This window comes from Theobroma cacao, chromosome 9 (genome assembly GCF_000208745.1).
Source record: "Theobroma cacao cultivar B97-61/B2 chromosome 9, Criollo_cocoa_genome_V2, whole genome shotgun sequence".
Classification (NCBI taxonomy): Eukaryota; Viridiplantae; Streptophyta; class Magnoliopsida; order Malvales; family Malvaceae; genus Theobroma; species Theobroma cacao.
Genome location: NC_030858.1, coordinates 37,183,702 through 37,202,901, shown reverse-complemented (window position 1 = coordinate 37,202,901; position 19,200 = coordinate 37,183,702). Strand labels below are relative to the sequence as shown.

Below are 19,200 nucleotides of genomic sequence, written 5' to 3'. Positions count from 1 at the left end.
CCAAAGGTTCAAGCGCACAACACCTAAAAGCTAGAGTTCTTGCCATTTACTTTGCTTAGATGGAGAACCCAACAAATGGAAGGAGCCCTTTGTTGGCCCCATTTCCACATAGTTTCTGTCCAATTATGAACACTGTTTTGGAACTAGTCCAATGATGAACAATGAAAAATAATGAGAGTGAAAGACTTTAGACTTGGATGAAATCATACTCCTTAAACTAAATTCAAGCATTAAAACCAACAAATTTATGAGTAAAGATTTCAGATGAAACCTAGTAATACAATATTTTCACTTGCAATAAAAACAAAAGCATTACTGTCTTGGGAATAGTCCCATGTTACTCAAGTTGTAAACAAAAGTCTGAAAGGTCAAAGGAAACAACAAGGGCACCAACTCAACCAACTACAAGACTTCATTGCATGTTACTATGTTTTTATGCTTTAACAGCTATTTTCAACACCCAAAAACAAATCAGGATGTTCTGTTCTTCTTCTTTAAATGTGCCTGCAATTTATTTGCACATTAAAAAAAACACCACCTAACACTCTGATCCACACTTTCTCACCTCCCTTTTACTCAATCACTGCCCCCCCTCCAGTGTTAATTGGTTTCTCTCTCTGTCTCTGGTGTTTCATTGCATCTTTGACCTTATCTTTCCTTAATAAAACATCCCATCTCACAAAATTTAAACACTTTGTTGTACTTTGATGCTACTTCCCAAGCCAAAAAAAGGTTGAAGATTCTCACTTTTAGCTACCTTTTTTTCCGGCTTGTTTCTTCTTTACTTGTTGCTAAGCATTATCTTCTCACTTCTCAGCTCCTTGGTGTGGAAAATGTAGAGTCTTTTTCATGATATTTTCTGGTGCATTTGAGCTTGTTTCACTTGATTTGGTTTCCATTTATCTCAGTGGACATGGGTTTTGAAGTTCATTAGCTGCTTAGATTAGTTTAAAGGAAGCATCTTTCACTTCCTCTTTGAATGTGCTTTTGTAAGTAGACCATTGCTTGACAAAAATTATTGGAATTCTCTCCTACTGTTAATTCAAGATGCAAACTTTGGATGCTATATTCATGTATATTCTTCTACGTCATTCAAGCGTTGCAATTTGCTGTAGAAGTTCTTTATAGTTGAGCTTGAGTTCTTGTTGATCCCATTCTGATATATTCACTGAGATTTGTGGGGGTTGGGGACTTTCATTGAAGGAATGCAGAGAGTCAATTTAGTATTTTTATTGTTTTTGGTAGTAACTGCATTAGGACAATCTGATTTTGAAGCTCTTTTAGAGCTCAAGAAAGGCATTGAGGAAGACCCTTCCGGGAAAGTGCTTGCTTCATGGGACTCTAAGTCCTTGGCATCAGATGGGTGTCCCAAAAATTGGTTTGGAGTCATCTGTACTGGCGGTCATGTGACTTCAATCACTCTAAATGACTTGGGTTTGGTTGGAAACTTCAGTTTCCCTGTCATTGTTGGTCTAAAAATGCTTCAGAATTTATCTATTTCAAGTAACCAGTGGACAGGGACCATTTCAAACATTGGCTCTATTCTGTCTCTTGAGTTTTTGGACCTCTCAAGCAATGCCTTTCACGGGGCTATACCATCCGGCATTGTCAACTTAAAAAATTTAGTACTTCTGAATCTTTCTTCAAATCATTTTGAAGGCACATTTCCCTCTGGTTTTAGCAATCTTAAGAGGTTGAAATATTTAGACTTGCGGTCTAATGGCTTTTCAGGGGATATTATGAATCTTCTGTCCCAATTGGAAAGTGTGGTGCATGTGGACCTGAGCAGTAATCAGTTATCTGGTTCACTGGACTTGGGACTTGGAAGCTCCAGTTTTGTTTCTTCGATTCAGTATTTAAATATAAGTCACAATTTGTTGGTCGGAGAGCTCTTTGCACATGATGGAATGCCATATTTTGACAGTTTAGAAGTTTTTGATGCTGGTAATAATCAGTTAGTGGGAACTATACCTTCCTTCAATTTTATTGTCTCTTTGAGGATTCTTCGGCTTGGAAACAACCAGTTGTCAGGATCACTACCAGAAGCTCTTTTGCAAGAAAGCTCAATGATCTTGTCAGAGCTGGATCTTAGCCTTAACCAACTTGAAGGTATTCCTCTTTAAACAGCTTACTATAACTTCTATGTCATGTTAATTTGCTTTCTCTTTTTTCATAACGTCAGTGAGCAATCGTGTCTGTCAATGTATATTGTGCCACTCATTCCTAGGCTGCATTATATATAAATCTGACTCTGCCTTGTTAACTATAGTTATGTGGTTTTGGTCATGCATTGGCAATGAAATCCACCAAAACATTACATTATGTGTACTGTATTCGTAGCATTGGCACTTTCGAGTTTTGACAATATAAGCTGCTCCCTGTTCTTCCAGATTTTAGAAAGTAATCTTGTATTCTCCATTTCTTTAACAAAATGGGACAGGAAAAGAAGTTTGCATGGATTACGGGACGGAGGATCAAACTAGCATGTTATCCATGTGAAATGAGAGGAAATTATGTATATGTTCTTAAAAAATAAGAAATTAGAATAAATGTTTGAATACATTAGTAATTAGTATCTCACCTTAACCTTCCATGTAGTTACGATATGTTCAAAGTTTAAAGTTCAGAGCTTATAACCATATATTTTCTAATTGTTTATATAATGCCAAGCAGTGTGATTACTTTTTACAGTCTTTCCCTAGTGTAATACCTTGGTGTGAAATCCTCCTATATTCATTTACAAGTATGGTAGATTCAGTCACTAGGTCCTCTCTGTCTGTTTAGAATGTGCACTTCAAAGTCAATTGTTCAAGGTTTCATATGTCAATTAAAAGCTATGATTTTCAGATTGTGGAAGACCATAGTGTCCTACTATATTTTCAAACTCTTGTTTATAATTTTTTTTTCATCATAAACTTTCTACATCCATGGCAGGACCAGTGGGAAGTATAACCTCAGCAACTCTAAAGAAGCTCAACATATCGTCAAACAAACTCTCAGGCTCCTTGCCTATTAAGATAGGGCACTGTGCCATTCTAGACCTCAGTAGTAACATGCTTTCAGGAGACTTGTCCAGAATCCAGGGTTGGGGAAATTATGTGGAAATTATTGAATTGAGTTCAAACTCACTGACTGGGACCTTGCCAAACCAAACTTCTCAATTTTTAAGGCTGACTACATTCAAGGTATCAGACAACTCATTACAGGGTGCTCTTCCAGCAGTTTTAGGTACATACCCAGAATTAAAAGTGATTGATCTGAGCCGCAACCATCTTACCGGGGCCCTCCTGCCAAGCTTCTTCACGTCAACAAAATTGACTGATCTCAACCTCTCAGGCAATAACTTTACGGGGTCAATACCTCTTCAGAAAATACAAAATATACCTTCCGTAAGTTCTGCTGAAAATTTGAGCCTGGTGACTCTTGATCTGTCATTTAACTCACTAAGTGGCCACTTGCCCCAGGAAATTGCTAAGTTCCATAACTTGGAGTTTCTTAACCTATCCAATAACAAATTTGAAGGCAGCATTTCAGATAGCCTTCCTGATAAACTGAAAGGATTCAATGTGTCTTTTAATAATTTCTCTGGTGCTATACCTGACAACTTGAGGAGGTTTCCTGATTCAGCATTCCATCCAGGAAACTCTTTCTTGAGGTTTGGTTCTTTTCCATTGTCACCAAAAGGTTCTTCCAACCTAAATTTGAATGAGCGTAGTTCTCAGATGAAACCTGTTACCAGAATTGCCTTAATTGTAGGCTTGGTTGGTGGTGCTGCCATAATAGCTCTTGTGTGTGTAATGATATATTATAGGACCAACTGGCAGGAAACTAGGAGTGACCATTTGAAAAGAAATGTGGGAAAAGAAACTGTGCAAGGGGAGTATTCCCTTCCTCATACATCAGCACCTTACAAAAGTAAGGATTCATCATCATCCTCATTTAGTTTTCGTCAAGAGCTTTTGTCGTCATCAAAAAAGGATTCTGTATATGATCATGGTAACCGTTCATCAGTTTTAAATGACCCTAAATATTTTGGTCACCCTGAGTCCATGAGAAGAGATGAAGAATTGGCTTCACCCATGTCTCTCTTGTCATCTTCAAATGCATCTCCATCAAAAAGCCAATTTCAATTTGAGAGTCCTGGTGCATTAAAGGTTCGTTCTCCTGATAAACTAGCTGGGGATCTGCATCTCTTTGATGGCTCTCTGGCACTTACTGCAGAAGAACTTTCACGTGCTCCAGCTGAAGTTATTGGAAGGAGTTGCCATGGGACATTATACAAAGCTACACTTGACTCTGGTAATATATTGGCTATCAAATGGTTAAAGGAAGGGATAGCGAAAAGTAAAAAGGAATTTGCAAGGGAAGTCAAGAAACTAGGGTACATCAAGCACCCAAATTTAGTTTCTCTTCAGGGTTATTATTGGGGTCCTAAGGAGCACGAGAAGCTGATCGTATCAAATTACATAAATGCACAATGTTTGGCCTTCTATCTTCAAGGTAAGATTTTGTTCCATGTGTGATTATAGGTTTTGGTCATTTGTGGTTGTTGGGTTGCATACTAGAAATCACTGCACTTTTAAATTTTTGAGATTTGCGGGGAAGGGTAATCAAAGGCCAATATGTTGCCCCATAATCCAGTATGATAAGTTGAAGATTTCCTGGATGTCAAATTTTCTGGATCTGGATTAACCACCATCTGCATTTTGCATAGTTTCTACACAACTAAACAAAGAAACTGCCTTTATGATTATGAGTTATGAACCGGGGAGTTCAAAATCTAAATTTGTTATAGAATTACACTCGTGACTCTAATGCTGGATTAATATGTGAGATTATACACAATTATGAGGAAAACTCCTAAAATATGTGCTAGATATTTGATTACATTATAGATATGAGATTTTCACTTGAACTGAAGCACTGTCTTTTTGCTACATTTCGGTCAGTTAATCCAGTAGATGGAATTGCTTGCAAGAACACCATTAATCTCAAACTCTTTCCACTTTTCTCATAGAAAATTGTTTTTAACAGTGAGCTTTTATTTGATGAAGGCAAAAGTGAAACCTCCTGTTCTAATCTTTGTCTCAAACTGCGGGTGCGTATCTACTGTGTTTGGGTTCCTCTGCTTTAATGATTTTTATTTCTTCTGCAGAGACAGAGCCAAGAAAATTGCCACCCTTGTCTCTGGATGAACGGCTTAGGGTTGCTATTGATGTGGCCCGATGTCTGAACTACCTTCATAATGAGAGAGCAATACCCCATGGCAACCTCAAGTCGACAAACATTTTATTAGAATCTCCTAATATGACAGCACGCCTCACTGATTACAGTCTCCATCGGATACTGACATCAGCTGGCACAGCTGAACAAGTTCTGAATGCAGGTGCTCTTGGCTATCGGCCTCCTGAGTTTGCCAGCTCCAGTAAACCATGCCCTTCTTTAAAAAGTGATGTCTATGCCTTTGGGGTCATATTGATGGAGCTCCTGACTGGTAAAAGTTCGGGGGAGATAGTTTCGGGGAGCACAGGTGTGGTTGATCTAACTGACTGGGTGAGGTATTTAGCAGCAGAAAACCGTGCTGGCGAGTGCTTTGATCCGATGATTTCGGAAAGGGATAATGTGGAGCACACACATAGAACTCTGGATGCCATGCTACAGGTGGCTCTGAGATGCATCCTGCCAGCACAAGAGAGACCCGACATGAAATCAGTTTATGAAGATCTGTCAGTGTTAGTGTTGTAGTAAGGTAAACAAAAGGGGTTCTAACTGTGTAGTTCTTTTAACACTAACCCCCATTTATTGGTTCTTTACTTTTCATAAGTTGGGCTTCCATGTCACAAATTGTTTTCTCCAGCTGTTAAGTTCTAACACTGGTTCAAAATTGGTAATGTAAATATCAATTGGATAGGGTTTGTATGAAAGTAAGGGAAGGAATAAAGTTCAATTGGGTGGGTTATACCATTCCTTTTTAACCCTTATCTAGAAATGTAATCTTAGGTTCAGTTTGATTGACTCATCTTATGGTCTTTCCATTTCCATCTTTATCTTTCCTGATGAAGTCATGTTGGATTAATGTTAAACATTTCACAGGAACAACATGCATCCATGTTTGATACTTGAAATTGGATTATGAACAATTGGCAGGACAGGGTTTATCTGGAATCTGCATGGGGGTGGAAATTTAACAACCAAATGCAGAAAAAGTCTTGCAAAAACTCAGAAATCTCTCTGAAGAACTGCAAATCTTACTTGTGATGTTCCTCCATTATGTAAAAAAAAAAAAAATGGGGTTAAAGCTTTCTCTTTTATCTTTAAAAAGAATGGCTTTAGGGCATTGATCGCAGATCATTAGGTGCTGGACAAAGCTACTTCACAACATCAAGACGTAGCATTATCACTTTATCAGGTATTCGCTATTTGCAATTCAGGAATGAATAAACAGTGTGCAGGGCACCTGATTAACTTAAGAAATTACTACCTGTTTTGGCATCTGATCAGTGGGATGTTTCTTCGTTTACTTGGGGTTGAGCTAATTTCACTTACCTGCAAAGAAACATGTGGCCATGTAAACTTTACACTTCCAAAATTTCAAAGGCAAGAGCATAGAATTCTTGGGGACAGCTGCCTTTCTACCCTCGCTTTTTTAACTTCCTAACCAGATTTATTGGGTCAAAAAAGGTAGCTTCAATTCGGTTTCTCTGGCAGCCATTGGATTTCTTTGAAGGGTTTAGCAGGGACTAGATAGGCTCGATGAAGAACATGGTTTCACCACTTCGAGTCAATTATCTTGTTTCTAAAAAACTAATTGATAGATACTTGTATAAACATAAATGTTTTTTTTTTTATTCAACGTGAAATTTTATAACAATCTCTCTTATCTAAATCTGCAACATGCTCGTTACTCTTATCTACTCCGAAGCTTCAAGCTAACAGTTTAGAAAATGTTTGGGTGCTTTTCACTTTTTCATAAAGGGGTACTTCACCTGTAATTTGGCCATTGTTCAAGTCAATGAAGCTGTCCAAACTATTACACTAATAGTTCTATTGGTATGCTTTCTTCTCCAAGCATCAGCAGCACCTAACCATTTATAAAATTCTCCAACTGCCCCATAATTTAATTTCACAAAACGGCATTTCAATTTGACAAAAACCAAGCTTTGAAATCTTCTCAACTTCCCTTACGAAACCGACACTATTATTCATCCCCAATAATAATACTCTTTCGATTTCATTTTCTTTAACCATCTTTCCTTGTCACGAACACAATTTAAAAGTCAATTACTAAAAAATGGTTAGCCTGCCTGAATGCTCGGCTATAACATCATAACCAAAGCAATAGCAGCAATTGAAGGATGTCCTAATGTCTATCCCATGATGAATTCAACAGATCAAACCCAAAAAAGAATTTTAAAAAATAAAAAATTGTAGATATGTCCCATGTTTCTTTTGTTGCCAACAAAGTGATTGTCGTTTTTATAATTTGATATTGTGCTCCTCATGTCGTTTTCGCCATTAAAATAGAACACATTTTGTCTATTAATTTGTAAGAAGATTTCAATATGTGTGTAAAGGTGCCTAGGAATCATGAGGTGGTGGCCGTGGGCTAAAAGGCCGAAGTTCGCAAGGGGCGGCGTGGGAACGCGACTCTTAGAAGTTAGAAATAAAGAAACGTGTGGTCCTTTGTAGGGGCAAGTCCCATGCCAATAACTCCTAATTATAACATCGGTTGTTTGTTTGAAATTCGATTAGGTATATAAGTGTTGATAATAACATTTTTAATTTATAACATATTTTTTAAAATAAAATTGTGAAATATAATAAATTAAAACGAATAGTATTTTTATAAATTGATGTGAAACATAATATTAATTATCAATATCACGATAAATTTTCCTTTTTATAATATGATGCTTAATATTTTATAATATTTTATAAAAACAAATAAACAATGAAGAAAACAATAAGAAACCAATAATCTTAATCCTTACCGGGTAGACATCATAATCAAGCAAAGGAGAATTTTGTCACTAAAAGACAACCGAAGATGGTCATTATCCGCCATTAAAGGGGGCCCATGCCAACTGGTCCACAGTAACACACACATTCGGTTTTCCCACACGGAAAACAAAAGAAAAAAGGCTAACAGGTATAACAAGGGGAAGATGTGTATGACACAAATGAAAGAACAAAGAAGAAAACACGCACACAGGTGAGGTGAGGTGAGGTCAGGTCAGGGCAGGTTCTTGACTCTTTCGCTTCCTTAAAAGGCTCTTTAATAGTTCTCTTTTGTTGACATCAATGTCTGAACTGTACTCCATATTTTACTTATTCCTTACCTTCCATTTTTCCATTCTTTATATTTATGTGGCAAAACCCTTTGCTTTAGTCATTCTTTTGTTCTCAACTCTTCAGACTCATTCCCCCTTCCTCCTGTCTATCTAGTCTCCAGACAGCTACAGCCAGCATTGAGGAAGAAGAAAGGAAAAGAAGATTGTTTTGATTTCTCTTTGGTCCCTGAAGAACCCTATCTTGGTTTTCTGAGAATTTGCTAGTTTCAGCTTTTCAGGTATGTTCTTCCAATGTTGTACAGCTTTCCTTTTCTTGCTTTAGTCATTCTATATCTGAACTCTTCATACTAATTCCCCCTTCCTCTGTCTATCTCCAGACAGGCCACAGCCAGCATTGAAAAAGAAGATTGTTTTGATTTCTCTTGGATTCTTGAAGAAACCCCATCTTGGTTTTCTCACAGTTTGCTAGTTTCAGCTTTTCAGGTATGTAAATCTCCCAATGTTCTAGCTTTTCTTGTTCATTCTCTCAAACTCTGGTTTTCTAGCTTTTCTTCTTGATTCTCTCAAACTCTGGTTTTCTAGCTTTTCTTGTTTCTTTCATCCTCCCTTTGCTTTTCTCTGCCCCCTCCATGAATCATAGAGTGTAACTAGCTGAATTCTGACAGATCAATGTACATCAACTTTCGATTAATAAAAAAAAGTTTCAGGAATTGATTAAGGTTTGTAATGTAAACGTGCAACCCATTACTTTCTTATTATTGATGTTGCAATTATCATAAAATCTTGATGATTCTGAATAATTATTATAATCAGGGGACATGGATCTTGTTTTCCATGAGTGATGCAATATAAACTTTATTCATTAATATCCCAAATTCCTTCCTGCCTTGCATGCTCACCATATGGGCCTAGTCCTTGCATTCCCTTTACTGCGCTAATGACTTACCTAAATTAATAACAGAAGAAGAAGTAGTAATAAGTAGTAATAGTTATTAACCACATTTTGATTTCTTGTTTTTTTTTTTTAACGATTTATCTTTTGATTTGTAATATACGATGGGATCATGATTTTCATTTCACATCAATTGTAATGTAATTACGTCAACTATCACTTGACCAAATCATCTGATATATGGATAAACATTGATTTTTTGTTAAAATTAAAGACTCTATAGTAAATACCAAATAATAAAATACCTATTTAGACATGGAAATTTCTTAATAATTAAGCCAAATTCCAATGTATAGGCAGCCATGACCTTAAGCAACCCATAGCTAAAACATAGGCTTTGCTGTCACTTACCAATTACCATGTCTACCATACTTTTTTTTCTTTTGGTTTTTTTTCTCTTAATTTTCCACTAGTTATGCTTCTTCTTTTATTATTTTTCTACTCATTAAATACCATAAATAAAAAATATTCTAATTAGAGTGCAATAATTTCTGACTTTGATTTTCCTTTTTAGAGAATAAATATTTTGCTAAATCCTTTGACTTAGCGTGCGGAATTTTTACGCAATCACGTCTTGATGTATAGCCAATTAGTCACATAATTAAGGCAAGTAAATCCCTAAATTTTCGTCCGCAATAGTTGCCACATCAGATGGGTCCCCCAGCCTGCGCATAGGAATGACATGGCAATTTATAGTTGGTTGCTCATGTCTTTTATTTGAAATTCCTAGTTTGCCCCCAAACCGCGTAAACCATACCTTTTTATATACACTATCGAAGCACTGGCTCATACTCGGACAATTTTAAGTTTAACAGCCGCTTTCTTGCTTTTCTTTCTTGTTGCAGTGAGTCACCGAGTTACCAGCATAATGGCCGAGCAAGTCCACCCGGGCGACTCACCAAACGTTACCAACGAACAGTCGGCTCCGAAACTAGCACCTCCGTCGCCTGAAAAACCAGTTCCACAACCAGGCACTTACGTCATCCAGATCCCCAAGGACCAAATCTACCGCGTTCCTCCGCCGGAGAACGCCCGTCGCTACGCGCATCTCTCGAAACGTAAGGCTAGCGGGGGCACCTGTCGCAGCTGCTGTTGCTGCTTGTTGACCGTCATCCTCGTTCTCCTCCTCTCCGCTGCCATTGCCGCCGCAGTGGTGTACTTCGTTTTCAAGCCAGAGTCTCCAAATTATTCCGTCGAGAGCGTGGCGATCAAGGGACTCAACCTGACGTCAGCGTCACCGCTCTCTCCGGAATTCGACGTCACCGTCCGAGCACACAACCCCAACGACAAAATCGGTATTTACTACGAGAAAGGCAGCTCCGTCAAAGTTTACTACGAAGACGTCAACCTCTGTAATGGCGCGTTGCCCGCCTTCTACCAGCCGACGAACAACGTAACGGTGTTCCAAACGGCTTTGAAGGGCTCCGGAATCGAACTAACAAACACCGCGCTTAGGGCGCTTTCTGATGCGCAAAACAAAGGAACGGTGCCGTTCACGTTGAAGCTGAGAGCTCCAGTTAAGATTAAAGTGGGGTCCATTAAGACGTGGAAGATCACCGCTAAGGTGACGTGTAAGATAACGGTGGACAATTTAACGGCGACTTCTAAGATTGTGTCGAAGGATTGTGATTACGGAGTAGATCTTTGGTAGTGATTGGAATACAGTTGGTACAGTTGGAGTGTTTGGTCACGGGAATAGTACTTCATGGATATTGTAATATTTTTTGGGGAGGAACAACTTTTTTTGTGATTATTATATCCTAGTTGTGGTATACATTGATAGAGATTTTCAGTTAACATTGCATGAATGTTATATGATATGGTTTATTTAATTTTTTTTAATCTGACCTAAACACGAACACAGCTAATCATATGATTTAAATTTTGAAGATTAAAATGTTTCCAAATAATTCAAGAATTGATTAAATTTTGAAGATTATAGTATCTTGGAATAAATCAAGGATTGGAAATCATCTGTTTGGTTTACATGATTTGGTTTACTATTTATGTATGTGGTTGTTGCTTGAGAGTAAGTCTTGGGCAATTTGCTAGTGATGGTTGCACATTGCAAGAAATGTAGGAAAAGTAGACCCATGTTTGGGAGAATCATTCCAAGAAAGTGAAATGTTGTGGAAAATTTTGGGTATTCATAATCTCAGGAATTGGTCAGGCTTGTCACTATTTGGAATAGTTCAACCATTAGAAAAATTATGATCAAAAGGACTCCATCACTTAACTGTGACAGTTGATTTGTTTATTATTATTATTATTAGTAAACTAATCATGGTCTGGGAATAAGTTTCCATGGAAATTATTGATTAATGGCAGAAACAAAGAAACAGAAAGGAGATTTTCATATAGAAATGGTGTGAAGTCAGCTTCCAACACCTAACCTGATAATGGCCTGATGAGGGAAGTAAAGTTTCAACTGAGACATTGGGGCTTTCCTTCTGATTTTGAGGGATTTGGACTTTCTATCCTGAAGATTTTTCAGAGTTTTCCAGTTTGAGGGGCAGAAGCTACTGCTCACTGCCTTAACATGAATTCCTGATTGGAAGTGTAGTGTGGATACCTAAATAATAATTTCATCCATTGAAATAACCAGAAAGAGAATGTTAGAGGTGAAAAGTTTGTCTTGGTTTCCTATATATGCTCACTATTTGGGGGGAAAAAGTAAGAAAAAAGACTATACAAGTTTTGTTTCATACCTCTATGTTACAGCTTTTGCCTGCAAATCACCCCTTATGACATCCGTTTTACAAAAGCAGAGCTTCTTTATTGAGTTACCGAATGTAACTGGAAGGGTTTCTACCAAATACCCTTTTATTCCTATATTCAATATAAAAACGCTGCATGCAATGCGAAACGCTTCATTTTTCTTAAACACGGTTGCCATGAATGCTTCGAAAACTTGTGTCTGTCTTCTGCAGCCCAACTCTTTTCGAAATAGTAAGTTTACGCTTGTGACATCGATTGATCCTTGGAATGGTTGTTGCTCTGATTGCTGCTTTGATCGTTGCTCTGATCATTATTTCCTTCACTGCCGTTCTCTGCTCCTTGGACGGACAAATCATAATTACGCTTAGCTTCTTGAATTTCCTTGTCAAGTTCCAAATACATCTTCACAGATGCTTCCGCGTAAGTCTTCAATTGACCAAGAAAGCAAACTAAGCTTCTCCCAAAAGAATCCTTCAAAGCATTATTTCTTAACATGTTATATTCAGATTCATTGATGTCGTCATTCTTCCTGGATACTGACATCCTCTCTTTCAAAGCATCATCTCTTGACATATTAATTGCAGAATCACTGTTGTCATCCTTCCCAGATGCTGAATACGGATGATTAGCATCCTTCCCCTCATTGCTTTCATGGTGTGGTAAAAAGCCAGATGTATCAGCTGCCAAACGTTTAATGGACTCTGAGACATCCTTTATAGAAGGCTCCAACGTATCAAGCTTTTCAAGCCAAGCACCACATGTTACATACATTGGAGGGCCAAATTTTCTCAAAAATTGGATTTCGAGGATTTTCCTCTTAGATTTCTTCGAAGTTTTTTGTTGAATAGAAGCACATTTCCCAAGCCAACTGTTTATGGCTTTCAGATAAGCTTTCTGGGCACCAATCCACTTTGTAAAACTTGAAGACAGCATGCTTAGTTCAACTTCAAGATGAGTGGTGATCTGCCGATGTGATTCAGACAGTACAGAGATTTTCATGTTGCCAGTCTTGTCTGCTACAGAGATAATTTGAAACTGACGCCTGTGACATTCAAACATTACTTCCCACATTCGACTCAACCTGTGTTGGCACAATAAGTGAAACAGATGAATTAGAAAAATATTTCAGATATGAGCACAAGTAAAACTATTTTAGGAAGTAAAAGTATCAGCTCTACAGAGTCATTAAAGAATGGCAGAAATGGCAAATAATATCATCACAGCTGAAGAGAATTATTAGTGCATAATTGCCATCAATGGTTCATGCAAAAGTCAGCCTCTTGTTCTAGGAGAAGAAAAAAGAATGCTTCATCTTCCCCTGCAAGCGAAGAAATGATAAAAAGAAAAGGCACAGAAGAAACACAGGAAAGAGGGAAAAAGGAAATAAAGCATAGCATATGACACATAGTTCCTTAATGTACTAATATGATGGGGAAATAATTGTCAGAAGAGGAAAAGCATTAATGCAAACATACCCTTCAATCAACTCCTCAAGTTGAGGCTGCAGCTCATTGTCCCGTAAATCCTCAATCCTTTTTGATATCGAGTGAATCCTGTGGATTGCAACTCTAATTCTTGAGTGCAAATCCTTGACAACAGCTCGAGTCTTGTCAATTTTGTTTGAACTCTCTCCCTTTGACTCCAGCTGTCTTAAGATTTTACACTTCAAGTCATACTCATTTCGGACTGTCTCACTGGCCTGAAGTTAAGAGAAATTAGAACATTAATAACTTTCAATAATCATAATAAGTTTTTAAGCCTCCAAACACGTCACTGCTTGACTAGATAGTGCAACCTCTAGGCTTCAAAAACTTACTGTTGCAAAATTGGACAACTTTTTACTTTGAGAAACAACATCAAACAAGTCACAACTCCACTCAAATAGGAGTAAACTATTTGAAGTCTAACTCTGAACCAATTTGAGGGACATGCTGCCTAGAGACTGGAAACATAGGAAATTCATTTTCCTAGGATTTGAAGCTATCATCTTGAAGGATTCCTTTTTTAATGGTAATTTTTTACAGCAGAAACATCAGTAGACAATCACTTCAATTCCTAGTCCATCTAACCACCAAACATTGAATTGATCTTGGAATATCCTATTTCACCTAAGCTGGACTCAGAATGTCTAAACAGAAGGCATATAACCTGAAATGAAAAACTTCTCTGCAAATCTGGAAGGTAAAAAATAGCGATAGAAAATACAAAAACAAATAATACCTTTACTTCATCATAAAGCTTCCTCTCCCATGCATATAGTCTATCCAAGGTCGATGCATGACTGCCTGAAAGCATGCAGGTATTATAGAGAAAATTGTTGTTAAGGTCCTCAGCGTCATCCTTTGAATTTAATCCCAGAGGATTCCCAGATGAAGATGATCGAGATGATGTTGTCCTATGCCAAGTCAAGTACTTTTGAGCAGTTTGAGGAGGCTCTAAGCAAAGATAAGAAAGGATTAGCAGAAGAATCAAGATTGAAGAAGGTACCCATAAAAGAAAACTTGCAGTAATCCCTTAAATATTCCATATTGATCATAACCACAAAAAAATTGTTAACACTAATCCCTTAAATATGTGAAGTTTCCTGTTGTATCCATTAATATAACTCCACTTTCCTCCAGTCACTCCACCTTAATCTGCATAACTTGCATGTAATTTCTAGTAAAATGTATTCTTTGAAAATTTGAAGGAGATATTCTGCATTAGAAAAGAAGCATCCCACAGTCTCACTTTAAAAAGTTGGCAAAGCAGTCAGCTCCAACTTCTAAGGTTTCATCATGTAATGCTTTCATGAAAGGATTTCAAGGCTATACAATATTTCATAAGTCAATTTATCATCCTTTAACATTAATGTTTTCTTAATATTAGTCATTCACTCTTCCACCTTACATGCATATGATATAATGATATATCCCATTTGTTACCTTTACACAACAGTTCCTTCTGCCAAGTAAGTATATGCTATTCAATGCATAGTAATATTCATTCACTACCAAGAAGTGCATTTTATTACTAAACAAAAAAGGCATGGCACTACACCATAAAAGAGCTCAAAATGCTTCAACATGGTCATGACTTATTTCTAAGTTATAATATGTTATGAAGATTTACCTTCTTTAACTTGGCTTGGATCTTCTCCACAAGAGAAACAGGCCTTAAAAAATGTGGATGCCGTCAATCCACCTGCAATGGTAGAAAGTTCTATTACCAATAACTTTCACCAACTCAGATCAATGTAAGAAAGGTCAACTATTTCCTATGGACCTTCAATGAAACTGAATAAAATGGAATTTTCTTCCCAAATCTCTATAAATTTAAATTTGTTTAACTGCCAAGGCTTCAATATATACAAATTAGTAAGCAATATTGAAATGTACTCAATCCAATTCATTCTTTAGCTGCCATTATGCAGATAAATGATAAAATTTGGAAATTTGCAAAATACCATTGTGCCCCTTCTCACTAACATACACACTTGCTAAGTTGAGCACAGCTGCCAACTCTTAGGAGACACCAAACACACTGGAAAGCTGTACTCTGCATGTGTGTGCGGATGGGCATGCATATGAGAGTCTGGATGTTACCTTCTTTTCCTGGAAAAATAGGACGGAAATGCAACTTATTTGCTTCAAGCATCCTTGGAACTTCCTTCCCAGAGTCAGAAGCTTTTATAAAGAGGAACTCAATATCTTTCATGACAGAAAGGAAGTCTTTAGGGGCAACCTTGTTTTCAGAACCATCTTCATTGACAGGTGTTTTCTTTATTTCAGTTGGAACAGAAACAGTGGAGGGTGTAGCTCCTAAAGGTGACAAATCAGGAGAGTTGCTCTTTTCCCCATTGAGGAAGTCAGTTTCTAAAGCTACACCACCCATAGAAGGGATAGCCGATGATGCATTGGCTATTTTATGGTCATTTACCCTATTCAGATTTTCAAAACTTCGAACTAGAGTATCTGCAGGAGGCTCATCATCAAATTCATCTTCTGAACCCTGAGTTTCTTCTTTTTCACAAAAAGAAGCCCCCTCTTCATCTTCCAGCTCAGGAAGACCCTCCTCCTCCCTAAGCCGTCTTAAATCATCAACAGTTTCCAACCCTTGGTTCAATTCCTTCCCATCTTTGAATGACAATTGATTGTCAATTGGATGCCAAAGACCAAAGAAATCCCACTGTGGACTTCCTGGTGGCAAAGAAGAAGCTTCAAACGGTGATGATTCTGGTTTTTCAGAGAAACGCGGTGTGATATTTTGTGGAGTACTTGATGAGTTTACCGATCTGATATCAGGTTGAGGGGGTTTCTCTTCAACTATTTTTGAAGACATAAACCCAAATTTCATATGGTTTGCCTGAAAATGACTAGAAGTGGGAGGAGAAGGTGTTGGAGAAAAGGTTTCAGCAGCATCTACACGCTGTGAGAAAGATGGAGAAGAGTATGAGAACTGGGAAAGAGACTTCTCAGTTAAAGCAAGGGGCTCTGGCGTAGCATTAGTTGAAGTGTAAAGGGAAGACTCAACTGGAGCTTCAAACTCAACAAACTTCCTAAGAGCAGTTCCTGAACTTTTTAGTGTCTCAATATATGCAACATGAGCAGCAGCCAGTGAGCATCTCCCATCAAGTGCCTGACGAACATACTTCTTCCTTTCACGACATAACTGCAGGGCCTTATCCTCTTCTATTTTAGAGCCTGCAGCCCCCATAATTCTACCCTCTAAATGACAGATACTCCTCAACAAGCAATCAGGACATAAGGATTCTCCTGGAAATAAATCAACCTCATATATGTTAAATAGACATCTAAAAACATGTTGCAATAGTTTGGTAGCATGTTTTCTTGAACCAGGATTGTGTTTACAAAACCTAGTAGATTATACTAAGCAAAACTCATTCACAATCAAAGCTTACTTTCTTGAAGCAAATACTAAAGGAAGAACAAAACAATCTCAAAAAAGATAAAATTGATTCACAATTTAATATCAAAGATAACTATGGAACGAGTCCAATTATTTCAAATTAAGACTGAATGCCAAGACTCCAAGACATATCTTTGCTGAGCATCTTGATCTAGTAAACCATTTCTTCATCAATATTCAAGTAGACCTTCAATAAATGTATCCTCTATATTTAATTAAAAAGCTGCCCAGATTTAAGATTGCAGAGTTAAGTTTTCAGATGCATATATATAGTGGATTTCACAAACCATGCCATGAGAAGCTTCATGCCAAACAAACAGTGAACACATTGGGGGAGGGGGAAGAACAGAAAGGTAATGCTAGATGAACATGGGTGCAATAAGCACCACCATCAACAAGGAGAAAAAAGAATACCAGTTCACAATTTGCGCCAACTAAGTAAGAGCAAGCAAGTGAATGAGCAAGCTTAAGCTAATACCATGCATAATCTTGAAAATATTTGAATAAGATTTGAAGGACAATCTCGAACTCAAAATCTATAATAACCCACAACCCTTGAGTAAGAGTTAAAGAGAAGTATGATTAAAGAATGCTCAGATATCTTTAATTTTTCACCAGAAAGCGACACGCAAGTAGAGGGAAAATAAAAAAACAAAAAGCTGGAAAGCTCAAAATTTTAAGGCAGAAAAGAAACCCCAGAAAAGGGATGGTAGGAATCTATATGGATATTCACGTGTGCATCTTCAAGACTAAACCAGTATTATTATACCAACAATAGCTATCAAACAATATAATCTTACATCAATAACTTCTCTTCAACTCAAAACATTTCCCAAAAAGTCATTTCTACATCCCAAAAAAGTCCATCTCTGCTAATCAAAGCTATAAGACATAAAATAAAAACAAAACCCCACAAAGAGGAGAGATGAAAATACCTTGAAGAGAAGAAAACCCAGTTTGGGTGAATCAAAATTGCAGCAAAAGAGAATCAAATTGGAAACCCAAAACACAGTGAGAAGATTAGATTCACCCTGAAAAAAAGAAAGAAAAAGGCAACAACAAAATAACAGTTAGAAGCAAAATTCATGTAAAAGCATCAATCTTTTCAACAATAAAAAAAGCTTACAAATTAATGAAGGAGAAAACCCAGATAAGAAAACCAATCAAAATATCATCTTGCAAAAGAAATAACAAATTCGATCAGACCCCAATCAAGTAACTGGTGGCAAAAGCAGATACCTTGAAGAACAAAGCAGCAAAATTTAATAGGAACAAAAGCCAAAAATAGACTATGAAGGACTGATGGGAAACTTGATAAATATCAATCAGAGAGATAGAACGGAAAAGAAAAGCTTGGATTTCAGAGCAGAGTCGTGTTTATATAGAAGAAGAGAGGATCATAGAAACAAGTGGAACAACAGAGACAAAAGTATAGTTTCTCTCTCTAAACTGTGAAGCTTTTAGGACAGGGAGAGAGAGATGCGTCATCTGATCAGTCATCAGAGAGAGAAAGGGATGCGAATCTGACGGAGGTGTTGTAAGAAGAATACAGTGGCCGGTTGCTTCCATGCAAAAGAGCATTTGGAAAACAAAGGCCCATCTATCACTTTGTGGACTGTGGTCCCCACTTCTTTGTCCTTCTCTCTCTTCTACTAGTCTTCTTTTTCCTTTTAAATTTATTATATTTTACAGTTTCTTGTATAATAAATAACAAATTCACCTTCACCCTTGCTTTCTTTGCAGTTAAAAACAAAATCTGAAATAAGGACTGTAAAAACCAGTACTAGTCATGGTTCTTTTTCCAAGCCAATATTATTACTACGCAGAAGGCTTGTCCTTGTTCTAACATGAAATTCATCAGATGTCAACTGGTAATATTCCCAAATGAAATCAAAATCACTGACCATTGTATAAGCTGCTGAATATATACCTGTAATACTTGACAATGAAAAGTCTGGAAGTCTTTTATGCTATTCATCTCAGGCAAGGGTGCTGTACTAGCACTAGGATCAGAGAAAAAACAGCTGGTTTCTACTGGAAAATATCAGAAAGATTTCATTATGACCATGATAGCATCAACGGATCCACAGTCCTTGCTTTCTTTTTCTTTATTTCTTTTTTTTTAGTTGTAAGATGTTGATAGAAGTGTCAAAGGAAAAGAAGCATTTTCTCAGGGAGAGAATAAAGTGGAGAAAGCGAGTTAATAAATCTTACTCTATCAAAATAGAGAAAGAGAAGAGCATCTCTTTTCATAACTACTTTCAGAAACACCTTTATTTGCCTCTTTAACACTACTTTAGGGGGTATGATTAAAGACCTGTGGGAGCATTT

The 19,200-nt window shown here is 37.2% G+C and overlaps 3 protein-coding genes across 6 annotated transcripts; 2 read left to right on the top strand and 1 right to left on the bottom strand.

Annotated features, from left to right (window-relative positions):
- LOC18590847 (probable inactive receptor kinase At5g10020) lies at positions 443–6,492 on the top strand. The gene is made up of 3 exons (XM_018127289.1): positions 443–2,109; positions 2,935–4,500; positions 5,156–6,492. Exons 1-3 carry the CDS (start codon positions 1,206–1,208, stop codon positions 5,743–5,745), a joined length of 3,060 nt encoding a protein of 1,019 aa, XP_017982778.1. The 5' UTR covers positions 443–1,205; the 3' UTR covers positions 5,746–6,492.
- Positions 8,361–11,061, top strand: LOC18590846 (NDR1/HIN1-Like protein 3). Of its 2 annotated transcripts, none has more exons than XM_018128482.1 (3): positions 8,361–8,569; positions 8,673–8,774; positions 10,089–11,061. In XM_018128482.1, the coding sequence occupies exon 3, from the start codon at positions 10,112–10,114 to the stop codon at positions 10,892–10,894; it is 783 nt and encodes a 260-aa protein (XP_017983971.1). In that variant the 5' UTR covers positions 8,361–8,569; positions 8,673–8,774; positions 10,089–10,111; the 3' UTR covers positions 10,895–11,061. The 2 variants fall into 2 exon arrangements, with proteins under 2 accessions (XP_017983971.1, XP_007016677.1); XM_007016615.2 differs by having other exon boundaries at positions 8,669–8,774.
- LOC18590845 lies at positions 11,580–18,442 on the bottom strand. 3 transcript variants are annotated; one of them, XR_001929564.1, is made up of 8 exons: positions 18,109–18,442; positions 17,805–17,900; positions 15,546–16,715; positions 15,073–15,144; positions 14,182–14,396; positions 13,437–13,660; positions 11,952–13,042; positions 11,580–11,815 (listed from the first exon to the last, which is right to left on the bottom strand). XR_001929564.1 is itself a non-coding variant. In XM_018128025.1 (7 exons), exons 3-7 carry the CDS (start codon positions 16,654–16,656, stop codon positions 12,199–12,201), a joined length of 2,466 nt encoding a protein of 821 aa, XP_017983514.1. In that variant the 5' UTR covers positions 16,657–16,715; positions 17,805–17,900; positions 18,109–18,442; the 3' UTR covers positions 11,859–12,198. The 3 variants fall into 3 exon arrangements, 2 of the variants coding, with proteins under 2 accessions (XP_017983514.1, XP_007016675.1); XM_018128025.1 differs by lacking the exon at positions 11,580–11,815 and having other exon boundaries at positions 11,859–13,042; XM_007016613.2 differs by lacking the exons at positions 11,580–11,815; positions 18,109–18,442 and adding an exon at positions 17,996–18,080 and having other exon boundaries at positions 11,859–13,042.